Genomic DNA, 21,795 nt, shown 5'->3' with positions numbered 1-21,795 from the left:
AACATGTGGAAAAGCTGCTTGCAGCTTCCAGATGCTCTCCTTGCTTTGAACTGACTGGACTCTACTTTGAGAACTACGTACTCTTTGACAAAAAGGGACGGAAGAAGCAAAATTGCCCTGCTTTATTATCGCATATGGAGTCTAAATTCAGAACTCAGCACATACCAAAATACCCAGGTTTTTATGTCAAGCTTCATCCTTAATAGAAAACATGATGAAGAAGGCAGACTGGAAACCCAGGGGATAACAACTCCCTTCATTTGTCAACATGGGAGGCCGCCTTCTTGCTTGGTACCCTGGTGTTCTACACCCAGATGAGCATGTCCTGGTAAGATATGTGATGGTGGAGTTTGCCATTTCATGTCAAGTAGTATAAAGGTTAGATTGAATTTAAATCAGTTCCCAGATGGATCATTTTTAAGCAAGACTATAGCTGACGGAAGTTAAAAATCTGGAAATTAACTCCCTTAAAATTATCCAGGATCAATGAGTCCTTGAAATCTCTGCTCTTCTCTGCATGTGGACACCCCAGTAGGAAGTAGATGCCTCAAAGAACTAGAGCAAAGAGCAAGGTCATTTGTCTAGGGTCACTTTGTCACCTAGGAGCATGGGTTTCAGGGCTCCCTAACTCTTGTTTTTGAGTTTGCACAGAAGAGTACCTTCTTTATCAACATAAAATCTAAATGTGAATCTGAGAAGAAACCCATGGTGGTGTGTGGTACCTTTTTAATTTTTAAATTTTATTTTTAAATCACTGTTGCCTCACGGATTGGCTTCTGCTTACATCATGTTCCCCAGTTCTGAAAGAGCTACAGTTTGCCTGCCAGCAAATTCTTTATGAATGTCAAAGGTGTAACCTTACTTGTGCTAATTCTATTTAAATCAAATGAAATACAAATATCAGAATAATTTCATCAGTTTGCCTTATAAATTTAATTTTAGTTCTCATTTTTTCAAGAGAAAGTAATTTTATCAGTCGAGTGAAACACCTCAACTTGTATATATTTTAATAGATTATAACTTCAGGCACATGTAGCACTCATAGCATGTACAAGCATTTAATCCAGTTTTTAAAAATTCCTAGTTCAGGTGGAGCAGACTGCCATTTATAAGTATAAAAGACTGCTTTGGGGTCAGAAGTTGGAGCCCTGTCTCTGCTATTTATTGATCGTGTGGTAAGCTTCTGAAACCCATTGAAACTCTTGGATTTTGATAACTCAAAACCTCATCTGTAAGACAGGGATAAGACTATCTACACTTTGTATGGCTGTTGTGAAAACAGAGGGGAATGTAGGTCCAACCCCTATCACAGGCTTAAAAAAAGGTAATTCTTATTACTGACAACTCACCAGAACCATATCCAGGTATTGGCCCTTTGGTTTGAAGGTCTGGGAGCCCCACATTCAGAGTGTTGGGTACCATGTTGTCCAGATGTGGCTTGGGCCCAACAGGATGAGATGGCGAATGCTTCATGCTAGGCTGCCTCTGCTGCTGCTGCTGCTGCTGGAGTGCGCTCACCATTCGAGCCAGCTGGAGGTGGGCAGTCCAGAGCAAGGAGGCCCAAGGGAAAACAGATACACGATAAGCCAATGTGCTGAACTTCACAGGAAAATATTGCATATTTGTTTGTGCCATCAGAGGATAGGCAGAAATGCACTCCTCATAGAGAGCACTAGAGGGACCCTCCCAATCCCTTGTACCTGTTGTTCTTGCTGCTGGCGCACAGCTTGAGAAATCTTTCTCTGGTTCTGTAACAACTGCTGCTGTTGCTGCTGCTGCAAGAGAAGCTGACATGCCTACAGGGAGGAAAGAGAGAGGCCCTAAGTTTCCTAACATGGACTCAATGAGGACACTGAGAGGTCTGTGCGCTGAAGGACAGATCATTGAGTCAAGTGTCTATGAGGAAAGTACCACCAAGTTCTTGGTCTACTGGTCACATTTACCCCCAGTTGAGCACACATAAAATGAAGCAAATCAACTTAAAGAAAAAGTACATAACCTTTTTAGTTATAGGAGGGAAATCTGCTACTTACCAACTGAAACTGGGGAATCTGTGGAAGCTGGCTCAGCATGGCAATTTGTTGAGGAGATAACTGGGGCCCCACATTGAAAAGACCTGGATTCAGGCCACTGTTGGGAAACTGCTTGAGCATTGAGGCAGAAACCTAGCGGGGGGAAAAAAAAAAGATGAACGGCCAGAATTTACCAAAATAAATTATTTTTGTGTGAAAAGAATCCTAATAAAGCAAGAGCCATTATTTTCCTTGAAAAATATTATATGATTGGTAGAAATACATGAAAGTGTTAACAATGGTTATCTCTGAGTGGTAATATTGTATGAGCTTTTAAATTCTTTTCTTAGCCTTTCCAATTTTTCTACAACAAAAATGATGAATTTTACAATCATGAAGACATTGGTAAGACCTGAAAATTTTAATGACAATATGACATTTGTCTGAGAAATTATTACCCAAAATGTGCCATAAAACAAACTCTATCAAACCGCATAAAGCTACTAAATAAATGCTTAAAATAAAGTATTTCTGTTACACAAATAAAATTTTTAAAAAATTAACCTATAAACAGGAGACACTGAAGTTTCAACTCATGACTTCTCATACCAAACACTCAGAGTTGCAGGGAGGCAGAGAAGAGCCTAGAAGATCAAATGGCTTAGCTGGTTCTTTCTCCATGGTTTTCAGGAGTGAATAAGGCTAGGCTGCAGGAACCTCTAGGGATAGAGACAGGACTCCCTCCCACTTTTGGACTGCTTGTTTAAGATGTTTTAACTGACCTGAATTGTTTCTCTGCACTTTCTTTCACTGAACCCAGTGAATCAGCTGGTGCCAAGGACAACAAACTTAATCCCTCTTCTGTGAGTGGCAAGCAGCACACTAGTTAAGAAGTTAGTTCTAGAGGCAGGCTGCCATTTCTTAGGTGTATAACTCAGGGCAAGTGAGTTACTTAACCTGTCTGAGCTTCATTTTCCTTATCTCCAAAACTGGAATAATAATATTAACTTCAGTGATTGATTGAGAATTTTATGAGTTAATCCACATCAAATGCTTAGAAATGCAACCCATAAATGTTCTTATTCCACAAATGTCTAGAGACAATGATTACAGCCCTCTTGCGTCTCATCTTTAGGCTAAACAAGATTAGTTTTTTTTTACCTGAGTCTCATTCAATTTCTCAGTGCAGAGCCCAGAACAGAAAGCCATTTCCCAGAACAGTTCAGTACTGAGTAGACCTGGCCCTAACCCTTCTGTTAAAAGCCATGCTTTTGTTAACAATGCCTAAGATCTGTTTCTCTGATGACTGCATCATAACTCCCAATTCACACACTAAGCCTATTGTCAATTAAAATCTACAATATTTAAAAATAAAAAAATAAAACCTACAATATTTTTAAATGTTTTGCTCCCCTGTGTAATATTTAAGCACCTGGGTTTTAAAAATTTATTAATTTATGCTTTGATCTTAGAACCTTACATTTTATCTTTTTGTGCATGGCACATAGGAGATGCTTGATAAATACCTATTAAGTGACTACTGTATTTTAATTTAATAACAGTCTCCCCATCAAAATCTTTTCTACCCTATTATTCTTATTCCCAGTTTGTGTTTCCCGATCTGGTCACTGATGAGAATGTTGAACTTGAAGAGCTGAGGATAATCTAGTAGCGTGCCACCAAAGACTCCTTTCCGACCTTGAAACTGATCGGCCTGGGAACAGTCTGTCAGTCATTTACTAACCCACACAACTGTTTCAGCATTTAGCCTATATTTTTACATCTTGTCTAAAAAAAGAGGTAGCTTGTCAAATGGCCTGTCAAAACAGAGATACAACTGTATTGTTCTTATAACCCAAGATGTTTTTACCAACCATGAAGGAAATGAGCTAGGTCAGAACTCGTCAGCAAGCTGTGATTCCTGACTCCTACGCACAGGTACTTGAAACCCACCTTTCTGATAATCTAAGGGCAGAATTTCCCCTGGAAGTGGCACAAGGTTCATCAGTCTTTAGGCAACTTTCCTATTCTTTCAAAAATTGTTTTAAACATTTCCCCATTCTTTTCACTTCCTTGTAGGGAAGGGGTGCGTCTTTCTCGTTTCTGGTGTGAGGCTCAGCAGAGGGGGACCAGCCTTTATCACAGCCACAACACTCCAGCCTCTTCCCCTTCTTGTTGGCAAGCCTGCAGAGGGAATGGCCCCGTTCCAGTTACTGGGGGAGCTGGAATTCAGTATTAGGAAGCTCACGTTCTCCAGTATCAGCTTTCTCAGTAGTAAAGGGGTATTTTGGACCCCACGTGCCTTCTTCTTTTGTTTTAAAATTTCAGGATTTGGGCAGCAAAGAGGGGTTGTCATTAAACTCCCCTTGAAGACTCCTAGCATTCTTCAAAGATCACAGATAGGGCTCCGCAATTCTTTTCACAAGTTCCTTCTCTACTGTAGAATTTACATTCCCTAATTTAAGGAATCCTACCTTTTCTGTTTAACATCCTTGTTCTTAACAGAGAAGACAAAAGCAATAAAATTTTTATTTCCATATAATCAGTCAGCATTATACAAATAGTCCAAATAAACGCCTTTCCCAGTCACCAAATTTCACCACACCAAACTCAAAAGGCTCTTTTTATCTGCCTACTTCTTTGCAACCCTCAGTCTATTTTATGTTCGAATCCCCCAACTCGGATTCTTCCACGTATCCATCCTTGCTTGCATTCCCTTACTTTCCATCTTTTGAAAATTCCCTTTGAAAAGTCATCAGAGAGCTTTCATCAGGAGAACCACTGGGCTTCCCACTGCCTCTTGCTCTAGCATAATAGAGGTGAGTTCGGCAGTTTCCTAAGACTTCGGAGTCAGCCTCTGCCACATTCTCAAGAACGTTTGCCTATCTTTTGACACTTTCTAATCTAGAAACATCTAAGTTCAGGTTTCTTTTTTTTAATTTTTTTAAACATCTTTGTTGATTTCAGAGAGAGGAAAGAAGAGGGAGAGAAAGAAAGAGACAGAGAGAGAGAGAAACATCAATGATGAGAGTCATTGATCGGTTGCCTCCTGCACACCCCCGACTAGGGATGGAGCCCGAACCCGGGCATATGCCCTGACCGGGAATTGAACCCCGATCGCCTGGATCCTAGGTCGACGCTCAACCACTGAGCCATGCCCGGCCAGGCTAAGTTCAGGTTTCTTATGCTTCGTTCACCAACTCATTTTCTTCTAAGATCTCAGTAACTTTCACTTAACCTATCAAGTCTGTCATTTTGGAAAGTTTTTTGGTTTAAAGCAATAGTTCTAGCTGTTTCCTCTCTATCCTCTCAGAGATACTGAGTGTTGCCAACTAATTAAAAATTTTGTTTGATTTTCTATTTTAAGTGTCAGACTCCTAGCAGATATGAGCACACCACTACGGTGCATTTTGCCTCTGAAACAGTTTTATGGCCAGTAGACCAGACACAACCCTCTATAATTTCCCCCAAATAACAACTCTTCATCATCTCTCCTTTGAGTTCACCCAAATGGTCACCAGTGTAACTTAACATATTGTCTCTGATATAACAGTTCTAATCTCACCATATTAAGATTTTGGGGGGGAGGAGGGGAAACTACAAGTGTAAGAGTATGCTACACTGTCTATCAACACTATATTCCAAACTGTAGTCTCGGTCCACTATATTTCAGTGACCCATGAAATTATATTTACTACCTTCAGTGTGAGTCTTACATTTAATGTAGCAACTGTACTGGGTTGAACAGTGTTTCCCCCCCAAATTCATGCCCACTTGAAACCTTATACTGTGACCTTATTTGGAAATAGGATCTTTATAGATAGGATCAAATTTGGATTAGAGTGGGCCCTAATCCAAAGACTGGTGTCCTTATAAGAAGGCGGCAATTTGGACACAAAAACAGAGAAGAGAAAGTCACGTGAAGAAAGAGACATGGGGAAGAACACCATGTGAGTATGGAGACAGAGACTGGAATGATGCGTTTGTACACAAAGGAGCACCAAGGACTGCCAGCAGCCAGTAGGAGCTAGGAGAAGGGCACGGAATAGATTCTCCTTAACAGCCTCCAGTAGGAACCAACCCTGATGACACCTTGATTTCGGGCTTCCAGCCTCCATAACTGTGAGAGAATAAATTTCTGTTGTTTCAAGTTACCTAGTTTGTGGTAATTTGTTATGGCAGTTTTCAGGAAAGAAACTAATATAATAACTATGTTTGTAACCCTGTGTTGTCCAATGTCAACCACTGGTCTCATGTGGCTACTGAGTACTTGAAACAGGGCTAATCTAAATTGAGATGTGTTGCCCGGCCGGGCGTGGCTCAGCGGTTAAGTGTCGACCTAGGATCCAGGTGATCAGGGTTCGATTCCCGGTCAGGGCACATGCCCGGGTTGCGGGCTGCAGCCGATCAATGACTCTCTCATCATTGATGTTTCTAGCTCTCTCTCTCCCTCTCCTTTCCTCTCTCTGAAATCAATAAAGATATATTTAAAAATAAAATAAAATAAAATAAATTGAGATGTGTTTTAAGTGTAAAATACATTTGAGATTAGACTTGGTATTAAGAAAAAGTAAAAATCTCAATAATAATTTAACTGTATTGGGTTAAAGAAAATAATGTTAAAATTCATTTCACTTATTTCTTTTTATCTTTTTTAAAACTTCACAAGATTTTATTTTTTTAATCCTTACCTGAGGATATGTTTATTGATTTTTAAGAAACAGAGGACAGGAAGCAGAGGGGGAGGGAGGTAGGGGGAGAGAGAGGGAGAAGGGAAGAGAGCGAGACAGAAAATCATCGATTGGTTGCCTCTCACAATATGCTCCCCAATCAAGGATTGAACCCGCAACCTAGGTATGCGTCCTGACCGGACATCAAACCTGCAACCATTCTGGTATAGGAGATGATGGCTCTAACCAACTGGGCCACCTTGGTTGGGACTCTTTTTATCTTTTTAAACGTGGCTACTAAAAACTTCAGATTACCTTATGTGGCTCATTTATATTTCTATTGGACAATACTATTCTAGGCTATCGGCATTGTTTCTTAACTTCTTTTCCAACATTTTCTTCTATGATCCATGGGAAATCTCCTCCGCTTGTTTCCCAATCTTCTGGCCTCCAAAATAAACATCCACTGCCTGACCTTTCATTTTTCCCCATTTCTTCATTCAGTTTTAAGAGCTCTACTGACCAAATCAGCTGGTCTCCTGATCACAGCATCTCTCTTGAGAATGCATGCCATTCCTTGCCAAGAGCCCATTACTCTCTCCTTTACTATTCCTACTACTCAAAGTTAGCGAGAGAAACTACCATTGCAGGTAAACCATGCTCATGTCATAACATAACCTAGAGAAATTCTTCCTCAGAGAGAAATGTGATATCCACAGCAGCACTTCTCATAACAGCAAAAGTCTGGCAACAGCCCAAATGTCTCCAGACAGAACTGGTAAATAAATGATGGTGTATTCATACAATGAAATACTGCATGAACCGCAACTGTCCAAATCAACATGGGAAAATCTCAGGAACATTACCAAGTTAAAAAAAAAGGCAAAATGAAACAATATATTGTTTAAAGAGAGACAAAGAAAGACTACAAGTAAAGAAATGCTAACACAAGGTCATTTTATAATTTAATTTAAATTCCAGCATCTCATATGTTCTATAAGTTGACAGTTACAAAGGCTACAAAGGTTACACTTTGAGGATTTCACTCAACCTTTCCCTTCTTCAGACTGTACATGTACTGTCCTTCTCTGATGAATACAGAAGGACCAGAAAGAAGCATGACTAGCTCCTGGCAAATGGCTATTCGAACCTGGGTTGCAGAGTAATTAAAGTGTAGGTTTGCACATGCCCATAGCAGGGAGTTAATTATTCTGGCTTAAAAGCCATCACTCTCCAGCAGGGTTGGAGAAAGTGAAAATCTAGTTGAAGCCAATATGGCAGTTAAACGAAGCACTGCAGGTGCAAAATGAGAGCAATTTAAAAGCAAGACAAAAGCCTGCGAGAATCTGTTACTTTCTGAATATTTGAGTAAGGATGAAAAAGGCACCGTAGAAAACCCAAGGACTGGAACATTTGTAGTAACAAATCTTAAAGACTAGTTTCAATGTCTTCTTTCTACATTTACATTAAATACTGACTGCCTCTATTGAGTAGTTAACATGGGTGTAAATTTTAAAATATTTATAAAAATTTTAAATGTTTATGTGCTTTGACCCAGGAATTTCATTCCAGGCAACTAAATTTATAAATAATGTGGGCAATAAGTACACATCTATCAACAATCAAATCTACAAAATGAAATAAATGAACAAGCAGAACAGAAACAGATTCATAGATACAGAGAAAATTTTGATGGTTGCCAGATAGGAGGGGGTTTGGGGCGTTGTGTGAAAAAGGTGAAAGGATTACAAAACAGTTACGAAATAGTCACGGGGATGTAAAGTACAGCACAGGGAACATAGTCGATAATATTCTAATAACTGTGTGTGGTGTGAGATGGGTACAAGATTTATTGGGATGATCACTTAGTAACTTATATCATGTCTAATCACTGGAGTGAATACCTGAAACTAATATGATATTGTACGTCATCTGTAATTGAAAAATAAAAAAATGATTTAAATAAATAAATAAATAAATAAATAAATAAAAATGGCTTCCTAAGTAAAGGCCCTTTTTGCTAGAATACATATACAGCTGAGTCCTTACTACAAACTGCTATGCTCTTTTTTCCTTAATACCACTGAATATTTATTTCCCAGAGAAAAGTATCTCCAGCTATTGCTTATTTCATGCCTGATGTCAGGTGAGGTACATCAAGGACACTGAATTAAATTTAGGGTACAAAATATGATCTTTGTTAAAGAGTGAGCAAAGATGGTAATGAGAAATAAAGGTAATTTTTACGGTGACTGGATATAAACTAAATGTTTACTTGCCACTTATTATTTGTATTGGAAAATAAGAAAAGAGATAAATAATAAGAAATAAAAGTAAACAATTCAACAGTTAAAAGAAAAAAATGAGGGCATGACCGACTGTTTCAGGTGCTGCTGATACACTGAGTAAGAAGAAACCGGAGAATAGACCATTGTATTCCACAACACAAAGATCACTGGTGACCTTCACAAGAAGGTCGTCATTCCCACTGCCACTGAACTCCTGGACTAGCCTCATGACTGATCTCCTTTGCTCTAATAATTCTGCCATTCAAACATGTCCTCTACATTACTGTCAGTATTATCGTTCTAAAAGATAAATTTTCCTCCATTGTCACTCAGCTAAAAAAGTCTTGCCCAATGCTATATAATCTATAGCAGTGGCAGCCAAACTTTAGGGTACACATCAAAATCACCCAAGATTCTGTCCCAGTATACTGGGGGAGACCTGGGACTCAAATATTTTTAAGTCATAGCCCAAATAATGGTTATAAACCGTGCAGACCAAAGGACAAAGTCCAAACTTCTCAGCAAGGCAAACGAAGCTTTTCCAAATTTGGCCCCAAACTTCCCGACTCATTTCTTCCTATTCCACTCTAGACAGCACCTATATGCTTCCACAAGCTCAAACTAATTATTCAAACTAAACGCATTTCCCCAACGTGTGCGTTCTTCCACATATTGCCGCCTTTTGCACAAGCTGCTCCTGCTGCCTGGAAGGCACCTTCAATCTGGCTGCGCCCGGCAAACTCTGACTCATGCTTCCAGACCAGCTTAAATGTCACTGCTAGTGTGAGGCCTTGCCCAGCTCCCCAAACTCTGTTAAGCATTTCTATACACTTATCACACTATTTGCTGACTCTTCTCCCATCACTGCCACCAACTCCAGGAGGCAGTGATCGGAGAGAGAGCATTTTATTCATCTGTGCACTGTCAACAAACTGCCTGGCACACTGCAGATATTCAAAAACCATGGACAACTGCTGATCTGATACTAAAGCCTCCTGGAAAGTGCCCCAAGAGTTAAGACGCTGCCACTGTAAGTACTAGGGAAGTCAGGAACAGGTATGTCTGGAGAGTATACCACTACCTGGGACATGAAGCATGACTGGAACTTTGAGAGTATGAAGGGGAAAAGGGACTCTAAGAGGACTCCCAGACAGGACCATGAAGATGGGGGTTGGGGAGCGCACAATGAACATTTCTTCCTCTACAAGACAGATGTGGATTCAATGTCAAAAACCTGATTTGAAATCTACAGATTATGGTTTCAAATAAATATTTTAAGCTTTGTCTTAATAGACATTTCAAAAAACTAAACAAAACCTGACCCTTTACTACCTGTTGGCTGGATCTAGTAAGTGCCCCACCCCCTTTTATAGGATGGGACTCAAAGCTCTTGCGCCTACTTAGTTCATTAAAGGAACATTCTAGGGAGTCTAAGGTCATCATACACTGAATCCTTACACAAGCTTTTCAGCTTTTACTTGCTCCTGAGATGTGTTTTTTCACAAAGAGATACAAGGGACAGTATGTGGTAGATTGGCACAAATCTCTCACCTGTACCCCCCAAACTCTTTCCGTATCTCCTACTAAGAAATGGACCTAAAAGGTTCCCATGGTTCCCAAAGTCTGTGTTTTACAGAGCGCTGCTCCATGAGTAAGTCTCTGTTACTTCTTTAGTTCTAAAACTCCCCCCCAGAAACCTAGTCTGTATTTCAGCAGATAGCTCCTTAAAACTTCTCAGAATAATGAGAACCTGGCAATTCTATGGTTCATCTGTAGGTGAATCCTTGAGGGCAACCAATTTCTGAATGCTGGTACAACAGAATTTATAAAGTAGTTTTAATCATATGCAATTAAAAAACCAATATAGTATTAGAAAATATATAGATGTAAGAGGAATATAACCATAATGCTTTTCATGCAAAAACATCTACTTTGTATGCGTAATACAGTAAAAAAGTAAGATTTGAAGTTTTGTTTTAAAAATCTTGATCCTTGGCATTTGGGTTTTTCAAATTTAGGACTACTATTATTCCCACAAAACCAGTCAGTTAACTAGTAACCACTTGGATGGCATTTACTTTTGAATTGTGGAAACACACAATTGCTTACCTGGGGGGAAATAAACTGGGGAGGCACTTGCGCCCGGAGACTAGGAGAAGAATTTAGTGGTTGCACTGGTGTGTGCATACCTCGCGATTGTGCTGTGCTATTTCCAAACAAACCATGATTGCCACCCTGTAAACATAACGCAACAGTAAGGCTTTTTGTTAATATAAGAAAATGAAAATAAGAAACAGTCCAGGTTTTCTATCCCTCAGAAGAATCATATCTTATGTTCCATGGAATCACAGAATTTCATACCTGAAAAGTTCCTGATTTTGGAATGCTCAGGAATATTATTCAAATTCAATCATGGGCATATCATCGTTACCACCCCTGTAGTATGATTAATTCTATAAACCAAAAGGGTTAAATTTAGTCAAATGTTAAAAAAGGCAACTCATTTTAAATAAAATTTTTTTTTGGTAATTGAAAGGTATAGGCTATATAAGATTTATTTCAACTTTCTTTAACACTGGGTTTACCAAATTTATTCTCAAGTCTTATAATCTGAGCTCCATCTTGAAGGACACATGAATAAAAACGCAGGCTAATGAATAATATCATTGCAAAACAACACAATATTAGTTCTCTGCATTGGTTAGTTCAATTATAAAATCAGTGCCACCCAACGATGAGCCTAGCTCCACGAGAACCCTACTCCAGATCTGAACACCCTTCCCTGTCTTGGGTCTGCTTGGTCCCTTCTTTGCTAGATGAGGAAATCTGAATCAATCACAGAGTGAGATTAAAAGAATGGGGAAAAAGAGAAAAATCATTACAGGGACACCAAAACAAACATTACTCACCTGTAACTTCTCATTCAAATGTATGACTATTCATCTAGTTAAAAACAAACTCAACTCCCCGGTTTCTGGAGGACCAACTCGCTGGAGCACTTTCAGAGTGTTCCAATCAAAGAGCCATAGAAAGCAGGGCTACGCAGCCCTTCCTTTCTGAGAAAATCCTTCAGCAAAGACGCCGTATGTGACACTTGACACTCTGTTCCCTGTGACTGAGGTAGTTTTCTACACCACCTGTACTTGGCCTCCTCAAGGTGCAGTTCAGGGGCATCCTCATCAAGACAGTTTTCCTCAAAACCTTCTTCCTCATTTCACATTCAAATTAACTAAGCCCACCTCTATGTTCTCAAAACACCTTAGAACTCTCTGATAATATACATCATCAAATCATATTTTTTTCCATTCGATCTTTCCACCACCAGCCTAATACCTCTTCTTTTGTATTCCTAGAGCTCAATAAAGCCCTGGTCTGTAGGATGAGCACATCATTTGCAAACATCCATGACCCACCAATTTCATATACTTGAAAATGTCCCACAGAACATCGTCAGTGAAGACAGCTATACCACTGCTTATACCAAGCAGGTGTACAATGAACTGAAGGCACCACCATCAACTTATCCCTGGAATCGTGGGGATAAGGTATTTTAAAAAAGAATTTTGTAATGGGACCATTAAGTTCTAGAACACTTAAGACATTCTGATGGCTTAGTGATTTGAAATAGATTAAGAGACTGCTACAGGGAAATTAATAAACTCAAAAACATTGAAAATAAAAATGACTATGAACATAAAGTAGAAATGGCAATAAAAAATCTGTGTATATTTCAAAAGAAAATCAAAGATCTGCCATGAATTTTTAATCTCCCAAAGGACTGTTTAAACATGAAAAGACCTTTCATTCGAAAAACTTGGTTATCTCTGCTTCTCCTGTCTTACTAATCAAACTGTCACTCTAAGGTGAAAAGACTTGGCTCTAACTTTTCTGTGATCATGGTAGTCAGTACTTAGCTAGTAATCATTCCCAGGAAAATAGAAACATTTATTTTGCTAAGAATATTCTGCAAAGTCAGGATGACTGAGTGGTCTAAGGTGCCAAGAGGTCTAAGGTGCCATGTGCAGAATATTTTGCTAAGATCGTTCTCACTTACACTTAACTATCAAACTAATAATCTTGTTATTACATGTTTTTTCATGGACTGGTCCTTGAATGGTGGGGTTTCTGGTAGCTAAAGTCCTTGCCATATTTCATGTTTAGACAAGTCCAAAGCTGCTGTGTCATTTTACATTTCAACTCTTTTGGTAAGAAGTATTAAAAAGAACTTACTGTTTTTAGTTTTTGTAAAATCAAGCCCTACTTTCCTATTCCCAGTAGACAGATTCTACCCCAGTTCCACCAAAGATTTTAGGTTTTCATTATCAAGTGTCTTGAAAGCCGTACCAAGCACTCTGATATAACTGATGTGGTTACTATTATAGAGAAGTCAATAGTAGTCTATCAAAAAAATACCTTCTCTATTTTTTTCTTTTCGTTTTATTTTTATATGGAACCTTGACTTTACAAGGTGGTCATTTTCTTGGCTCAGAAGTAGCTATCATGCCAGGCTGACATGGCACAGCGGTTGAGCACTGACCTATGATCCAGGAGATCACAGTTCGATTCCTGGTCAGGGCACATGCCTGGGTTGCAGGCTCGATCCCCAGTGGGGGGCATGCAGGAGGCAGCCAACCAATGACTCCCCCATCAATGCCGTTTCTCTCTCTCTCTCCTTCTCCCTTCCTCTCTCTAAAATTAACAAAAAGACATATTAAAAAAAAAAAGTAGCTCTCATGCACAGCAATGTATTTAGTGGCAACCATGCTGGTCAAGTCCTTTAGAAATTAGGAAACTTATCATTAAAATGTACACATTAATGGTGGTTTATCTGGATATTTCTAAAGCTTTACTGTTACATGTGAGACTTTTATGATGACCCAAGTCCTAATAGTTATTGGTGAAATTTGCCACAGTATTTAACACAGAAAAGTACATAAATGAAAAATAAAGTTACCAAGCTGATTGAGATCTTCTGTGATTTGAAAAGAAAAACCTTAAATTTTAAGTCTGTATAAGAAAACATTGTGAAAAAACCATGACCACATTTGGATAGAATGTGTATCAACCTGGCTTACGCTGGACTTTGCAGCATTCCACAGATCAACAAGACAGAGGAATGACCTTTTCACAGAGTCCAGTGCACAGCTAGTGTGGCTGACCTGTTACACTGAAGTTTCTGTACTAACAACATTTGATAATCATGCGATCCTGGAAGCATGTTTATAATTACCATTAACCAAGACTGTTCTGACTACTTGATATTTTCTATACCTCAACCCAAAACAAAAGAGCCCCTTCAAAACACTGATATAATTGTTTCTTCTATGTTTACATAACACATATCCATGTCCTCTGTGGAAACATTAAGAGAAAGTGAAACATAAAAGGAAAAAAACATTACCTATAAATCCCAATCAAGAGATAACCAAAATGAACACATGGATATAATATAATCCATTTTAAAAAATGTGCTAAGGCAATAAATAAAAAACATACGAAAGACCTATATGCATCCTGAGGAGTATGGTGTTAAGAGGTGTTTTATGCTATTCTTTATATGTGAAAGTCATCATGTGGAAATAAATTGAATGCAACCATGTCCTTCCCTGAGATCCCGAGGTGAAAGTCACAGTGACAAGTGCATGTTCACAGAACTATGACTAGGAAAATATCACTGGAGTCACTGTCACAAAGGAATTATCTCCAAATTCCTGGTTTTCTCCACAAAAAATACAACAGAACTCCTGTGGGGTGACCGACAGAGGCCTGCTACATCCCCGCAGTCCTGCGAAAGCAAGTGGGCATCACCATGCCAGCCCTGCCAGTCTTGTTTCTATGGCATGCCTTTCCTCGGAGGACTGACAGATAAGACCCTAGGAAAGGGACTGCTCCAGGCTAAAGGAAACACTACCACGTATGAGAAGCATCCAGTCTTTTGAAAGCTTAGTTATCTAATAAAGTTAACTTTCTCTGGGTAAATATTATATTTCATACTTAAGACACTGGATTTTAAGATGCTGTAACCCTCAAATACTTAATCTTACTAGTTTTGCTATTTTCCAATCAGCAGTTTTATTAAATTGAAAAGACCTCAAAAATATTAGTACTTGACACTTAATGTTAAAAATGGCAAATATGTTGCTAAATTAGATGATATAAGGTAGCTCTGTAGCCTCTTTAACATTTTCCTTAGGTAGTTATTAGTTAACTAGAGAACAGGGAGCCTCATTCCTAAATGTGAACTTACAACCAAAAATGAGAAGACAAAAGAAACAGATTTAAAATAAAATCCATGTTGAGGAATATGAAGAGAGATGGGTTCTATAGGCTGAAAGATCTAAAGCCTATACTTAATATCATTCTGTGCATTCAGTAATCAACAAATTTCCCAAGACAGACAAATGATGCAATAGACTGCAGACCAGGGCCAAGGCAAGGCCACAGCCAAGCAGTTATAAATTTGAGAGGCCTCCTTACTTGTCTAGCAGCGAAGTTTTGGGGGTTGAGCCCTGTGCCGATTGCTCCAAGGCTGACGTTGGGTAGTGTGGAACCAGAGGGAGACAGCTTGTAGCTGGGAGAAGGGGAGAAGGGAGAGCAGGGAGCCTCATCCCCAAGGCACCCATCTTGATTGGAGAAAGGCAAAGTCAGCTGAAAAGTAGTAGTTAGCCAATCACAATGAGTGTTGGTTAGTGAAGCAACAGAATGCAAGAAGGGAAGAGAAAACACTAGGAATAAACAATGTTAGAGTATATTAGCAACAAACCAGGATAAAATTTGGATCTGATAATAATCATCACACTTTGCCCAACAGACACCATCTGTCATCCTCTTTGATATAGATTTCTCTTATCCTCTTAAGTTAGTAACACATTCTGTCCATTGCACTAAGACAAAAATTGCCAGACACTTTATTTTTATGCATCTAATATTGATTACTCTTTGCAGCTGCTGAAATAGAAGCCAGAGTAATCTTGTGAACATGTTGCTGTCTGGACCAGCATCAATGGCGTAAAAAATGTGCCAGATATAAAAACCTTGGTTTTAACTGCTTTCTGAAGACCACGAACACTGCAAGTTGCTATTCTGAATCAAGGAATAATCTCCATTAGAAATGTTAAAAATCGAAACAAATGGGTATACATGACTTGTTTAAATCAGGTGGTTGAGAATCTGAAATTCTATCACTGTAACTAAATAGATCACCAGAGAAATGAAAAAAGACCACAAAAGAACTCTCTTAGAAACAGCAAAGGAGAAAGTTTTGAGTTATCTTGACAGCTAGAAGCCAAGGCCTTAGGAGACAAAGAGTGTTTGCATAAGATCTTGAAATTTAATTTGTAACTGTACAAAAAGTAGCAAAAAAATAAAATTCAGAATAAATTTGTCTCTAAAACAACTTCTGCATGTTTTGTGTGCGCATTTCCCCCACTACGTAAAGTTGGGTAATTTCTCCCCTCCAAACTTCATACATTTTCCAAAGCTGAGACCTTCTTCACAATGCTCATAGCCACATCCTAGAGACAGATGGCTACAGCTCCTGCCTAATCACCTGTTGACATCAATAGTTTTCACGTCACCATTTAGATCAGGTGATATTTATGTTTTGTTCATTAATTTAGTTCAGTGATTCTATGCTTCCTCCTGGAAGTAATTATCAAAAGACAAATAGAAACCAAAGTGGTTCTCATGAATTATCTTAAACAAAGGATTCAACTCACCTTCTCAAAATAAGGCCCACTATCTGTGGTTCCCATGTCTTTGGAATTAGGTGGACGGAACCCAGATCGATCCTTCCTCATGATATCATTAAAATCCCCGAGATTCATTGCTCGCTTGTCCACATCAAATTTTTTATCTGTAAGGCTCCCTGAAAGGTACCACAGAAGAAGTAAAAATTTCAAGAATCAATGTCTCCCTCATGATCAAGAGTGACCTGCCCCACTTTCCTCCCTGGGGTGCTGGGTATAAGACTAGAAGAGCTCTCAATGGTTCAGTCTGCTGGTGATCCTCCCTGAAACACATGTGGGTCCTTTTTGTTTAATTAAACACACACACACACACACACACACACAAAACCAAAACCAAAACCAAAACACCACACAACCCAATATGTATCAGTTAGAGTTTGTTTTCTATGGAAGACTGAAAGAGAACCTTAGGGCTAACCTGGTAAAAATCTGACTTAAAAAATTTAGACTGGTTATTGATATGTTTGATGAGTACATCTTGCTCATAAATTCAAATGTCCCCAGTGAGAGTAACAAATTCTGTTACTCTTATAGCATCTGTTAAGAGATAAATGACGGGTTGTGGAACACAGTTATTAGGAATAAAAAGATCAGAGGTGTAACTGCTGCTTCTAAAATTGAGAACTTGAACACAGGGGACGGTGTGCCACATTATTTGTGCAATGTAGTTTCCCAGGTGCAATGATCATTTCTACTTTTCTTTCACAGCTCTATAAATTTGCTAGTGTACATTGACATGATCAGCACCCCAGGAAGCTTATTTCTTAGTTATTCTCATATTTAAAATATTATAGAACAAAGACTATGCCCTTATTACCCAGGACTGTTTTATTTTCTTGGTTTGAGTCTTTTTAAGGTCCTCAGAGTGAGCAATAGCATCATTTTGAAGATCCCACAGACGAAGGGCTGACCCTGCATCTGCTCTAGTTGTAATGGGAGAATTTGTCAATAATGAAACATCCCAGGGCAGACAGGACAGGCAACCTGAGAGCTGAGTCTGGCAGGGCCAGACATATTTTGTTTGGCCACACACAGGATTTTTAAAAACCTGAATTAGCTTCCAATATTTAAAAATCAGGATATCAATATACATCTGAATTTCTTTTGGCCTCTCTTCAAAAAACAGAAGACCTGGCAAAGCTGAGCCTAAGCTCCTTCATGGCAACAACTGCTAAGAGCCGAGCAAGGCTGATTCCTTTAGGTGGTACATCCGCTCTCCACAGCTAACCAGTGGCCTCCAGGTCCTGATTTCTAAAACTTGACACACATCACTCACTACAAGTAAGTTTACATTACTTTCTTGGCATCTGAGTTTGCAACCCCTTCCTAGTGTCTGGCACAGTACCATCCACAGAGTGAATGTTTAATACGTGTCCACTGAACTGCACTCATCCCAATTCAAACTGCGCGGGGGATCCCAACAGGGTGTTATTAAGAACAATATTCCATTCGTACTAGAGGAGTGATACACACCTACAGACAAATCCATTTTGCTGTTTGGATTATCTTCAGTTTGACTCTGAAAAGTAAAGAACAGTGAGAGAAAATTAAAGGTTTGAATTAAATGTGTGAATCAGAAAAGAAATGGCATTATTCTTGTAAGTCACGTCTTACTACTGGCACTATACAAAGACAGTAACACTTTGAATAAAGACAGTAACTTTTAATATGACTAATTTGAGCTGCTGGTGCCTATATTCCTAAATTTAATTTTCACATAGAATTAGCTTCAGTAAATCAACAGACAGAGCCTCGCTAAACAGCTGCATGTAGAAATAAATCCCTGTCCTCAAGTTCCAGTCAGCTCAGGATCAAATTTCATGAGTGGCAGCCAAATGATGACAACTACTTCTCGTGACTTGTCAAGTCATCAAATCCTGAAATGTGCAGCCAAGTCAAAGCCATTTGTCTTTTGGCAACCAGGGAAAGGGTGTCCCCATAATGCTCCCAAGAGATAAAAAAATTAGAAATTCTACAAGAATTCCCTCTATAATTAATCACAAATAATTTCTCTAGTTATTTTGCTGTTGTTCTTTTTTAAAAATGATATTATCGAAACTGGTACAGTAGTTGGGAAAACTATATAAATTTTAAGTGCCTGTTTCTTTCTTCCCTAGCTGCCTAAAGAAAAGGATACAAGGACTACAAATTAAAAAAACCATAACCTTTAAATATTGGAGCATTTCATTAAGAACAGAGAACAAATCTAATCCAAACAAATTTAATCCAAATCAGGAACACTGTTTAACCAGTTTCTAAATCTGTAATTTTGTATACTATATGTGGCAGTGATCTTAAAATTTGTACTAAAATTAAAAGTCGGGATACACTGCACATAGGAAAAAATAAAACTTACCAGTAATCCCATATTTGAAAACTGTTTGGCAAGAGGATTCATCCATGAATCATTGTTTCCTCCTTTTAGTGCGCACTACAGGAATGAAATATGTAGCCTCAGAACCAAATAATTTATTTTTTTTCAACTTCATATCTGAGTTACCTAAGTACTGATTGAAAATGTAGAATCGAGAGTGTACCTTTTGGAACCTTAATTATTCCTCTTTAACTGTTTATTTTTGCATTTTATATATTAGCCTAAAAGAGTAATAAGCCTTAGATATAGCTATGCTTTCATTCTTTTTGTCACGCTGAATTAAAAGTAACTGGAAAAATATACAATCAATATCAGATTTTCTAAATTATAATGTTTGCATGCTAGCAATTTCCCTTTTAGAATAGTTCCTTTTGTGACCAGGGTAAGAAAATAAAAGTCCTTAAAAAGGAAAAATTCACTTACAGTTTTTTCTTTTTAAGGACTTTTATTTTCTTATTCTGGTCACGAAAAGGAAAAAACACACAAAATGTCTAATAGCAACAACCTGTATTCTTATAAGAATCACTATATGAAGAACAAAATTAATATCCTGTAGGGGATAAAGGCACGGCCCTTAGCCAGCTGAAGAGGGCATCTGGTATTTGAAACCTGGGAGGGTATCAGCTGTGAAGTGTTTCACAGGGCAGCAAGGCTCCCATCCTGAAAGTAAGTATATGGCTGCCCATTTCTTATTTCCATCAATTTATTTGTGGAATGAAAGATTGGAATGAAAAAAGAGTGCTTCTGCTGAGAGTGGTTCAGGTTCAAAGACTATTGTTCTAGATTGAAAACCAAAGTCCTCATCAAACTATGCAAACCCAATGAGACACTGAGCTATTCTAAGATATGGAAAGTGAGAGGTTTACAAACACAACTGGCACAGGATGTAGACAGATCATCTAGCTGCTGCAGAGGGTTACGCTGTGGCACTTCATTTTTTTGGGAGAAGGCTCTGGGCCTTGGATTTCCTGAATTAGATAAAAACCAGCTATGCCGATTACCACCGGAGAAGCTATCTTACTTTTGGTTTCTAGACATATTCATGGGGATTTACTCTAAGGGCTTCCTTGGCTTTATTTATTTATTTTTATATCTTTATTGATTTCAGAGAGAAGAAAGGAGAGGAAGAGAGAGAGATAGAAACATCAATGATGAGAGAGTCATTGATCGAGCCCACAACCCGGGCATGTGCCCTGACCGGTAATCGAACCCCGATCGCCTGGATCCTAGGTCTACGCTCAACCACTGAGCCACGCCCGGCCGGGCGGGCTTCCTTGGCTTTAGAAGGCAAAAGCATAAGGCATTTATGAAGTGTGCCTTGAAAGCTTCTGAAGAATAATTCTAATATGGAAACTAAAAGCAAAAAGGGAACTCTGATCTTTGACAAGCCCGTTCAACCCCCCCGCGCCGCAGCAGTTCCGCAGCTCAAAGGCGCGGGGAAGGGAACAGGCGTCGAGGGGGCAGCTACTCGTTACTGAAAACACGCTCCCCTTGCTCAGGCCTCAGGGCTCGCGCCCTGCTTCTCCCATAAGAAACCCTCCGCCCGCCTTCCCAGCGCGGGTGGCAGGGGAGCCTGGGTCCCAGCGCGGCTACCTTCATCTGCTTCTTTCCTCCCTGTCCCCAGCTCGCGGCGTTGTGGCAGGAGGCGCTTCCCTGAGAGCCGGCGGCCCAGACTCCGTCCTCCTCCTCCTCCCAGCTGGGGTGCCGAGCTCCCGCCACCGGCCCGTCGCTCTCCCCCCAGCCGTCTTGCATAGATTTGGAATCTTTAATAGAGGAAGGAATCAACTGTGGGTGATGCTATGTAACGATAACCACAACAATCATTCCGTAAACATAGCAGTCTATGTAACAACTCACAACAGTCACTCCCTGTAAATTAGTTATGCATAACAATAACAGCAATAGTCACTCCACGGAAATATAGTTATACATAACAATAACAGCAATAGTCATGCCACAGAAATATAGTTATATATAACAATAACAGCAATAGTCGTTCCTTGTTAACACATTCTGTACTTTTATCTAATACATCTGTATGACAAGGCACATGTTGTTCATATTTTAGGGAGCAGGAATTGGAAACCCATAAAGGTTCAATGCTACAGATTAAGTTAATAAACCACAGAATTAAGAATTCTAGTTCAATGATGTTCCTTATACAAAGTTGATAGAAATTCCAAAACTGAAAGAACCTATCACTACTTATAAGAAATTTCATATCTCAATGAAGAGAAATCTGTTCCTCTTAATGAGCACAGAGTTTACTGTGGTCCTTAGTCTTACCTTCCAAAAAAAATACACTGTGTGATTTATAATGGACATTTCAAATATGAGGTATGATAAAGAACACCTGTCTAACTTGTTCAGAATGAAGGTAAGAAAAGAACATGAGAAAGGGAAGAAAAAAAGATTTTGTTATATTTTAAATATCAATGGTGAAAGAGAAATACCCAGATAACCAATATTATGGTGAAAGAGAAATTCACACCTTTACTTGAAATGTGTTAAGACACTCACTAAAAAAGATCCTAGGCAAAGACAACGTGTAAGCAATGGTGTTTTTGTTTGTTTTTTAAATATATCTTTATTGATTTCAGAGAGAGGAAGGGAGAGGGAGAGAGAGAGCTAGAAACATCAATGATGAGAGAGTCACTGATGAGCTGCCTCCTTCATGCCCGCTACTGGGGATCGAGCCTGCAA

The 21,795-nt window shown here is 39.0% G+C and overlaps 1 protein-coding gene across 7 annotated transcripts in view; it reads right to left on the bottom strand.

Moving 5' to 3' along the window:
* The window catches only part of TNRC6B (trinucleotide repeat containing adaptor 6B), a 198,939-nt gene that overhangs the window by 17,912 nt on the left and 159,232 nt on the right, over window positions 1–21,795 (bottom strand). For 3 of the 7 annotated variants that reach the window (XM_081128606.1, XM_081128612.1, XM_081128607.1), the window contains 9 exons: window positions 20,686–20,855; window positions 19,075–19,149; window positions 18,192–18,237; window positions 16,689–16,837; window positions 15,448–15,618; window positions 11,080–11,205; window positions 2,034–2,165; window positions 1,701–1,796; window positions 1,350–1,530 (listed from right to left, as the gene is read on the bottom strand). In XM_081128606.1, coding sequence (XP_080984732.1) covers window positions 1,350–1,530; window positions 1,701–1,796; window positions 2,034–2,165; window positions 11,080–11,205; window positions 15,448–15,618; window positions 16,689–16,837; window positions 18,192–18,237; window positions 19,075–19,149; window positions 20,686–20,855 — 1,146 coding nt within the window. The remainder of the gene's footprint in view (window positions 1–1,349; window positions 1,531–1,700; window positions 1,797–2,033; window positions 2,166–11,079; window positions 11,206–15,447; window positions 15,619–16,688; window positions 16,838–18,191; window positions 18,238–19,074; window positions 19,150–20,685; window positions 20,856–21,795) is intronic. The other 4 variants (XM_081128609.1, XM_081128610.1, XM_081128608.1 and 1 more) reach the window with 3 other exon arrangements.

Source organism: Miniopterus schreibersii (genome assembly GCF_964146895.1).
Source record: "Miniopterus schreibersii genome assembly, chromosome: 2".
Taxonomy (NCBI): Eukaryota; Metazoa; Chordata; class Mammalia; order Chiroptera; family Miniopteridae; genus Miniopterus; species Miniopterus schreibersii.
The sequence above is the reverse complement of the archived record's forward strand: the minus strand, read 5'-3'. Positions and strand labels throughout refer to the sequence as shown.